The 10,284-nt window shown below is 41.7% G+C and overlaps 1 protein-coding gene and 1 long non-coding RNA gene across 3 annotated transcripts in view; one reads left to right on the top strand and one right to left on the bottom strand.

Moving 5' to 3' along the window:
• The window catches only part of LOC127532177 (uncharacterized), a 30,308-nt gene that overhangs the window by 3,114 nt on the left and 16,910 nt on the right, over positions 1-10,284 (bottom strand). The gene's annotated exons all lie outside the window — the stretch shown is intronic.
• The window catches only part of LOC110957775 (diacylglycerol kinase zeta-like), a 107,460-nt gene that overhangs the window by 85,804 nt on the left and 11,372 nt on the right, over positions 1-10,284 (top strand). Inside the window, 2 exon segments of the mRNA XM_051943298.1 lie at positions 6,939-7,027; positions 8,421-8,477. Of these exon segments, the coding sequence (XP_051799258.1) occupies positions 6,939-6,990 (52 nt within the window). The 3' untranslated portion in view covers positions 6,991-7,027; positions 8,421-8,477.

Genomic DNA, 10,284 nt, shown 5'->3' with positions numbered 1-10,284 from the left:
CTCCTCCTTTGCACATTCATCATCCTCCAACCAGCGTCATGAGATCATCACCTGAAGGTTCTCCATCCGTCCTAAAGCAGTTCCCTCATATCCTTATTGGCTGCTTTTCCTCCTCTTTAAACCATCTCAGTAATCCTATCCTGGTTAGGTGTTGCCTTGAATTCTAAATAATCACCAGCAGTATCACCTTCACAGCAGCAGAAACCACACCTGCAGACATCTCTTCATCTTCTCTGTGGATCACAAATCTCACATTTGGACTCTTCAGACCAGATCCAGGTTTCTGCTGGTCAAAAGTCTCTTCCTTTGTGTTTCTTGGTCCTCACAGTTCTATCCTCAGTAGTGTTCAGTGTTCAGAGATGGAGACGTGGACGTTGGCTCGAGTCTGAGCTGCTCATGTGGTGACTTCTGAGGCTGCTGACTCTAAAGAAGTTCGTCCTCTTGCTGCTGAGGGAGAACTTCCTTCTTTGCTGAGATGGTTTTCAAGACGGACAGTTTCATCAGAGCTTTTGATGGGTTTTCTAGCTTCACTTGAAGAAACTTTCATCTGATCTTCTATGCCGTGGATTCACAGAACAGTTTCAGACTGGATGTGAATCTCTGGTGGGTTTAACAGTCTTTAGACCACAGTGGAGCTCCATGGCATTCAGTGTCGGTGAAATAAATGTTCCTGTGATACCTGAAAGACTGAGAAACTCTGGGATTATTTCTTTCAAGTGCATTCAAGGTTTTCTTTAAGCAGCTCGGAGTCTGACGGCTGCAGAACACGACTGTGTGACAGATTTCCTCTGCAGTAGAAATATTGTGAACTGGTTTTCCTCTGTGGCAGAAAAATCCCAGGAGGAGCCTTCAGAAAAGCCGTCGGACTAATCAAACACTGAATGAATCACTAAAAACACTCCAAAGTTCTGCAGACCTGGAGACGTCAGCAGAACACTGAACCGGTTCACAAAGAACGTCTGGTCCAGAATCGTCAGAAAAAACAGGATCTGAGAGAAAGTAGCATGTTTAAGGGTTTTAGCAGCAGCTTGGTTCCTCAGTTTTAGTGCTTTTTCCAGTTTTTCTGCTATTTCTGATCCACTATATTCTCGGACTGAGGAATAACAGAAAACAAGGCATCACTGCACCCTTTGCCTCATAGTTACAGGATTTTATTAGTATTAAAATATTATTACGAAGGAAGCAGCTGATGCAGTTTCAACGGTGGCAGATTTTCACAATAAACATAAGCAAATTAAAAATGTACGTTCTGCCTTTTACTGTTTCTTCATCATATTATAGTTAGAAAATTACATTATTGTTTATTTTTTAACCCTTACACACATCTACTACAGTGGAAAGTTCTAGAAGTTTAACCAAAATTAATTAATTTATAATTAACTAATTAAACAGATAAGAACCTGACAACTGAATTTCCCTTCGGGGATGAATAAATTCTTGATTCTGATTCTGAAAAACCACATTATTTGGAATAATTCCTCCAAAAAAGCAGAGAACAATCTGTCAAATCTGTGTGATTCTGTGTGATCACTGTCTTTATTTATATTTGTTTCCTCGAAAAAATGCATCACAAAATCTAAAATGATGTTCTGTCAGCTGCTAAATATCTGTTAAAACCTTTCATTCAACAGAAACCTGCAGAACAGAGAGCAGAGTTCTGACTTATTAATAGAAGTCTCCAATAGAAATGTTTGACATTTAGAAAATTCTTATTTTTTCTGCTCTTCAGCAGCAACTTACATAAACCAGAATGCCCCATTTCATTCCTCTCTGTATTCTGAAGGTTTTTACAAAACAGGTGTTCTTCATTTATGATTCATGGCCTGATTTATGAAAAGTTTTACTCCTAAAAAGACCATTTTTTCTCAGTATTTTCTGATTTATGGAGTCAAATAAAGGGATCAACCTCTGGCTGTAGAACGCCAACAGAATGAAAGAATCATTTGAACACGACTTTGTCCAACGTTTAGATCTGTGTCTGAAACTGATGAAAATTTGCATCTGAGATAACACCTCGTTTGCACGTGTAATTACAGCATTCAAACAAACAAAACAAGCTGAATAAGTCAGTAATTAACTGGGGAAACTTTTTGCAGCATGCTAGAAATTACAAGTATGTTGCTTGGGAGAGCAAAATAAATAATGTATAAATGGCTTTAATAAGAGGTATGAAGAAACGATCAAATCAGCAGCTGGATAAATTGAAAATGAGTGTTTTTAATAAAGCGGCTGGTGTTTTTTCTTAGTATTTTCGGCATTATTGTAGCATAAATATGAGAGATGTGATTACTGCGGTTAATAAAAGCAGCTAACTGCGTCATGTTTTGCTCTGACATGTTAAGGCCGTTCTTATTTCCTGACGGTGTGAGATGTTTACCCATCAGCCCCATTCCAGTAATGAATGTTAGCTATTAGCGCTAACACCAGTGGATCCAGCCACCGATAGGAGCTAATTGACCCTGGCTAGCAGAGTGGTTGGGTTTTGGAGCGTGAAACTGGATTTGGTAGGAGAATTATCCGGATGGATCTCAGCTGTCATCGCTTCCACTTATCCAAACATCAACATACAGAGAAGAAAAAAGAGTCCTAGGATGTCAGATTTCTGCAGGCGTCTGATACAGAATGTGAACATAAAGATTAGCATGCAGAACAGAAAGAGGGAATAAATTAAGTAGCAGGTACAGTGTGAGTATAGCAGAGCAACACAACCTGCTGATCCTGACAACACTCCCTGTGGCTATGCGTGTGTGTGTGTGTGTGTGTGCACGTGTGTGTGTTGGCGGGCTGATTGCAATGCTGAGTGCACCGAGTGGGAGGATGAGGAGGAGATGAGACCGAGAGGCAGGGGCAGAGCGACGGGTTTGGGAGGAAGCTAGTCAGAAAGCCGTGGATGGAGAGGAGTGTAATGCATGTCGGAGCACTCCAGAGTCACACAATCTACCGCACTTAGACGCACACACAACCACACTCATACAACCGTACAAACACAACTGCACAAACACACAGTCGTACAAACACACAGTCGTACAAACACACAGTGTACAAACACACGGCCGTACACAGCGTAGCGGCTAGCCCACGCAGGGCCAGAGGTTAGTGTTATTCCTCCCACCATAATTACTTCCCTCTCTTCTGTTTCTCTCCATCCCTGTGTCTCTCTGACAAACACACTGAAAGACACCTACACACCAAACATTTTGTTTTTTTAAAGCTGATTTCTGACCCGACTGCTTCGCTGGATCCCGTCGGTTTACACCGTGGGCTTCCAGCGACAGTCTTCTGACACACTCAGGGTCTCACATGTCGGCAACGTCTGAGAAAATAATGAGGTGTTTTTCAGAGAAGAAGGAAAACGGTGTAGAACGTTTGGTCTGGTCCTCACATCCCTACTGGTCAGCATCCATCAGGTGGCGCTGTGACTGAGACTGTATTTTGACCTATGGGCTTTTTGATGGCGACCTATCAAAACTGTCCACCAGGTGGCGCTATCATGCTGACTATAAGTTGGTCTAGGTATGTTATCAAGGCTGGACTGTGATCATAAATGTGAAGTCTGAGGCAGATCGGAGCATGTTCAGGCCAGTTAGACAGCACTTCCTGTTTCATGGTGACCCATCCACCAGGTGGCGCTCTCTCTGCGGCTGTATTTTGGTCTATAGAATTAATCAGGGCTGGACTCTGATCATACATGTAAAGTTTGAGACAGATTGAAGCATGTTCAGGCCAGTTAGACAGCACTTCCTGTTTCATGGCGAATTATTAAAATTCCACCAGTCGCCATTTCCCCTCATCAGACTTTTGTGGAGCAGTTTGGTAGCTTTTAATCATCCATACCTGGTGTTCATCCTGGCTCTGTTGGAGTTACCCTCTTTGAGTTTTTAGCTTTCAAAAATGTGCAAAAATTGGTCCAAAATTTTCCAAAATATGTCGCATAATTCAAAATGGCCGACTTCCTGTTGTGTTTTAGGCATGGGTGTCAGTACATCTTTGTGCGTCTTGGTGAGTTGCTTATCCCTATCAAACTTCATAGCTGTTGGTGACACGTCTTGGTCATAGAGCCTGTTTGAAATTATCCAGGTGGCGCTATGGAGCCTTTGGGTCACAACTACATAAGTCCATAAACTATCTAATTTTTCGACGGTCACCAGCCAGGATCATGACAATGCTTGACCATGAGCTGGAACCAGCGAGTCCTAAATGACACATAAAGCTCACGTACATATTTTTATGTGGCCGCTGGACATCTACGTTTCCATGGCAACCAGTCTGTGATACAGTGGAGAGCTCCAGAACCTAAGTGGGTCTTGAGGGATCGATTTTAGAAACAGGTCATTTGTCCATGTGGTTTCTGTTATCAGGAAGCTTCACTGTAGGTTCTGACTTGTTTCAACATCACGTCTAGTTTTAGTGTTTACGGTGTTCACGCAGCTGCTGTCTATAAGTCAGAACCTCTGAATGCAGGAATATAAATTAGAATGTCTGCATTAAATCTAAAGCTTTCATTGAAGGCTGAGTAACGATGGAATCCATGAGGTCAAAGAAGCTGTTTGTTATAGACGGGAAGCAACCAGTGGTCAGATATCTGCCTTATTCTTCCATCAGGAGGTTCAGCTGCAGCAACTCCATGTTTGTTCCACTTAAATCTAGAGTTCAGGACTTTTACATTTTAATGAACAACCTTGTATTTCACAGTTTACTGGACTTTTAGATCTAGATTCTGTAGCGACGTTTCAACCTGTCAGAATGCATCAGCCAGCTGTTAGTAGAGAGGAAAGCCCTAAACAGGCAGGAAGGATGGAAGTAGAAGAAGGTTTACACCATCAGCATGTATCAGCAGTAGTTAGTCTCGCTGCCAGAAGGGGGAGACAAAAGTTCCACGTTGCATTTTTATGTCACAGTAAAGAAGCTGATGGCTGCAGATTCCATCCCATAGACGTTTATGCATGACTAACTAAAACTGAAGATGGGACATGTTGATGTTTCTGGGCTGTTTGATGAGTGAATGAACATTAGAACATCGTCATCATCATCATCATTAACATTCACTGTGGTCACACCTGAACCATAATCCACAGACACACCGAGGAAACCATCTGGAGAACTTCATCCTCACCAAGTAAAGCGGAAGATACTGCAGGTGACAGGCAATGAAAGAAGTATAGACAGCAGTTATCTGAATAGTAGTGTAAATTCAGTGATTTTCAACCCACCGTTACATTTCAGGTTTTCACATTAAGATTTCCTTTTGGTGGTTCAGTAAACAGGATGTTGTCTGTTACACTCTAAAAAATAATATTCAGACTCAACAAACATTATTGCAACACTATGTGTCAGTCTTTTTAAATTCATGGTGACTTCTAATGATTAAGTTCAACCAACTTGTCCTGTTTAAATTCATGGTGACTTCTAATGATTAAGTTCAACCAACAAACTATAATGAGTGAAAAGAATTAGCTATCCTCTACAATCGATGGTGGCTTTAAGTGTCACTGAAATTGTTTCGTCTGTGAAATCCTGAAGTCAACGTGAACAAAAATGAAGTTATCAAACCAAGTCCATGAAATTACATCAATCTGAAGTTAGTTTTAAAGCAAGAAATTTAGAAGTTTGAGTGCAGTTAAACAGAATATTAAGATTTCCAACATTCTTATGTCAACTGAACACTTTGAAATAAGGTAGTGTCTACGGATACGGGTCCGTATCCATAGCCTGTCCATTTGCCAGACAGATACGGACCCGTACGCGAGTCTCGCGAGTCAAGAAGCTACTAACCACTGCAAACTGTTGAAAGGTAAGCAAAGGTTAAGGTTAGGGTTAGTGTTAGGGTCAGGTTTAGGGTCCGTACCTGTAGTACCGATGCTACGGGTCCGTACCGCTAGCGTCTACCGGGAGTCACGTGACCAGATCTCGCGTATCTGATTGGGCAAATGGAAAGTGCCGTATCCGTAGTCCACAGGCTACGGGTACGGGTCCGTACCTCTAGCAACAACCTTGAAATAATGATGAAAGGTTTAATCTAAATCAGGAAATTTCCTTTTGTTTGTCTTGCAGCTGTGGATTTAATTAAGTAGTAGGGAATACGTAGGTCTTTGAATTCCTGTTCAGAGTGCTGTCCACCCTGACCTCCTCCCTTAGAGGTTTTACATTTATAACAAACTTCACCTACTCTCTCTTCTACCAGAGGGGTAGTTATTAAGCAGCTGAACACCTGAGGCTGTCTGTGAGGTAAACATGAACATATGTAGATGTCATATATGTTCTCAGTAGAACCACTCAGAGGAGTTCCATCTCTGGGTTAAAGATCATAAGACCTTCTGAACCTGCTAGAGAGACCAGATGTTTCCATCCAGCTGCTTTTCTGTAGTTTTGGGACTTGGACTCTCTCAGCTGCTGCCAGTTTCTTGTGTTTTTAAAATTCAGAGGATTTCTCTTCTTCTTGCGTCGCCCTGAGCCTGTCCTACTTTAGCATCCTTCAGAAAGCTTTACTGTCCTTCTTCTTTCTTTATCTCACTCATTATCTCTCAGCTCAGCTTTAACTGGATCTATTGAGGGACCCAGAATCACAATACTGAACACAAAGAGTTAGAGCGTTCAGCGGCTCATCGCTTTGACATTTAAAGACAATAAAAGGTTTAAAAACACAAATCAGTTCAAGGATGAAGTCAATAAAATGAACGATTGTGAGAACATCAGCTCCTGATTCATTGAATATTCCTTGTTTAGGTACAGTAAATTTGATTTAAAACATGTTCATGTGGTAAAAACCTCTTTGACTTTTGGAGCTGTGAGGTTTTTCCTACCTGCTACAGAACATCTCCTCTGCAGCTGAAGACCTCTGACTCCTCCTCAGTTCAGGAAACATCCGGTCGTCGCTGCAGGCTTTCTGGCTGACCTGCAGTTCCTTCAATGACTTTGTTTCTTTCTCTGTTGGGTTGTAGTTCTTCCCAGAGCAGCGAGTCAACAGTGACAGCTCTGCAGCTGAAGCTTTAACGCACAACACAACCCCTGTGGCCAGCAAACTCACCCGGTTTAGTACATCCTCACACTGCCATGAAGCCGATGGAGTCTGTTTTTACCTCTAAGATAAGACACAAGTACTGCAGCACTAACAGAAAATGTAATAAATTTCATACAAAGACTGTGTTGTTTAGTTTGTGAGCCTGTTGGTACTGAAGTTAAAAAAGTAAATGTTCAAATTTGTAAAAGCTGTCCAAATATTAGATATTGTACTGTTTGGATTCTTTAGGAAACAACGGGAAAGGCTGAACACATCACTAGCATCATGGTTTTAAATGTTATCCGTTTGTTTAATAGCTGTTATTAGGACCCTCCTCCTCCTGCTAATAGATTCAATCGGCCTTTATCACCTCATTTGATGGTGATTTTACACCCACAAAGCAAGAACAAAAGTTCCAGATTTCGTCTGAAACCCACCAGACTCGTGTTCCCAGCCGTTCTTTTTATACTCATTTGTCATTTGTTTTCATGTTTTCTTTGAGTCGCTGTTGTTGCTTTCTGTTTACTTACAGTTTTAGCCTGTTTTTGTTGAAACAAACTACTCCATGAGGCTTTAGAGAAGCTGATGCTGCATTTATTGTGATATAAAGCTGTGAGTAGAGACAGCAGGTAGATACCACGGACTGAGCAGAAAAGATGTAAGCCATCTATTGGTCTGTGGACTTCTGCTGTGACATCTTAAGTTTGGCGTTCGGTTGTTTTTGGATGTTACAAGCAGTGATCTTACTGGAGAACCCTGAATGAGTGTATATGGTGATATAGTAGAACCTGTCAGTCACTAGGTAGCCCCACCCTGCTTTACGGTCTATTTACTCTAAATGGGACCATAATCTACGAAATAAACGTTATTTTGGATTTAATTAGTGTTGAAGTTAGTGATTGAAACCATAAACTCTTAAGAAACATGTTTACTGAGGTGACAAATCAAGCAAATCGTTGGTTTATTTTCATATAAATTTCTATACAACCAGAATCCTTTTTGTAGCCAGATTAGTCGCCCCCTGCTGGCTGTTAGAAAGAATACAGGTTTAAGGTGCTTCGCTTTTCAGACCTGGAGGCTACATCCAGTTTTACAGTCAAATAAACAGAACATGTTTTCATTTAAAGACTGAAACTAAAACTAAATCAACATCAGGTGGTAAAATGACCTCAGACCAAGTCCTCGTAGTTTTTTAGTTGAGCAGTGCTGCAGGAGATTCCAGTTCAGTTTAATTTATTTATCATCCATAATAAACACACTTTAAGCTCAAATTTACAGATACTTGTAGTACCTTATGGCTTTAACAGGATTAGATTGATTGTCCATTCATGCTTATTTAATGTAATTTAATTCATGCTTTTATTAATGTGTGGTATAATAGAAAACCGTTTCTTGCTTTTCATTCATTGTTTCTGTTCTCCAGGGCGGGTTGCATCCATCGATCCAACACCACTGCTGCTGATTTTAACCTAAGACACCGGTAAGTGCACCTAAACGACCATTTGTATTGTTATTTTATTGGTAATTATGTTTATTGTGTTTTTATGGGGGTATAATTATCTAGAAATGAAAATGGAGTTTGCCTGTTAGGAGTGGGGTCCTCTTCTACAGTCTAACATTGAGCACTACCATCTATTTCAGTGTATTTAGCAGCAATGCCAGCTTCTCCTACATGTATTCATGCACAGAGGGTAAAGCAATGGACCTTCAGTTCCTACATGCTGTGAAACCCGACACCGTTCCCACACCAGTGTCTCTGGATGGGTCCATAAATGTGGTCATCTAGTCGAGCCAGACCCTGTGGATGTCCTCACTGCTAACTGAAGCGGGCACTGCCAGACTTTCAGAATGCGTTGGCTTTTTCATGCTTTCCATCCATGAAACCCAAACTGAACAGAAAGTTCTCAGCTCTTCAGGAATCCTTCACGATGTCCACTGAGCTCCACTCAGCCCCCCGGCTCGCCGCTACAGTCCCATCTGGAACTACGATATCCTGTAAGAAGTGTCAGCCTTTCAGGAGCTTCCACAGCAGCCCTGTGTGTTTTCTGTTGGATATGAAGGTAAATGAGCAGAGCGACGTGTTCCTGTTGTGGAATGATTAGAATTGTTTGCTGCTGGCTGTTTGAAGTCCATCTGAGTGGAGCAGGAGCTTGGAGTCGGCCTGAAGCGACGACATGAACCCAGTAGGAGACGGAAAGAAACCTCGTGTGAGGAACTGTCACCAGCAGGGGGTGAGGAGGTTTGATTGCTGTCTGGAGTTCTCCTTCAGTAATGAGCCGAACACAAAGTGATATTGTCAGTTAAGTCGAGCTTTGTGACATGTCTCTGCTCATTTAAAACATAACAGAAGTCATTAAAGCGCAACGGCGCTCAGCTCATTAAAACACTTTGGCTCCGACAAACGAGTACAAGTAGTTCCTTTCTGAGCTTTAAACAGGTCAGTGTGTTTGTCTGAATGCTTTCACTGCTCTTCTCTAGGACTTCTGCTTACGTTGTCAGAAACCTCATTTTTAGACACAAAGAGAATTTTAGAATGAAGAAGGAATAAAGGGAGTCCAAGTGGACAAAGACGTGAATCAAACACATATTCACTACGTTGGCTGATTGGTGAGCAGAGATTTCAAACCATAAATACAAACACAGAGATTCTGTAGTCTGAGTCCAAATGCCACATCCAGCATGTCAGAAACAAACAAACACACATCTGTCCTAAAGATAAGGTACAAACAGAAATAAGATCAGAACAAACATCTGTCAGGTGACAAACCAGAGGAAACATGACGAATCCAACAACTCCTTCATGTCAGCAGACGAGCATCCTGTCAGAGATGAAACACGCCTTCTGTTAAAGTACAAAAGTACCGCTATGAATATCTGTCAAGTCTGACAGCTGAGAGGAAACATGACAGATCCAGCTCTTCATTAATGCCACAGGGCTCCATTGAGTTTAAAGTGTGGCTCCAACATGCCTCTCTGCACCGTGATCAGTTTGTGATGTCGACACCTCTGGGAGGACTTTAATGATGCTGCAGAGCCGGGTTAGTCTGCTCATCATGTCAGGAACACATCAGGGTTTTACAATATATAGAAGCTTCATGTTCAGATGTGAGGATCTGTAGAGCAGAAGCAGCTGAAGGGATCCTGCTTGGTTCAGAAATTTAGGAACGTGTCAGGTTCAGGTCGGGATTGTCAAAGTCTTTCTGCCTCATTCCACAAATCAGATCAATCATTTAACCCTTTGATGAGCAGTGTAGGTCAGGAGAACTCATTTTCCTTTGGTTTGGGTC

The sequence above is a fragment of the Acanthochromis polyacanthus genome, chromosome 22 (genome assembly GCF_021347895.1).
Source record: "Acanthochromis polyacanthus isolate Apoly-LR-REF ecotype Palm Island chromosome 22, KAUST_Apoly_ChrSc, whole genome shotgun sequence".
Classification (NCBI taxonomy): Eukaryota; Metazoa; Chordata; class Actinopteri; family Pomacentridae; genus Acanthochromis; species Acanthochromis polyacanthus.
Note: the sequence above shows the minus strand (reverse complement) of the source record. Positions and strands in the feature narration are given on the sequence as shown.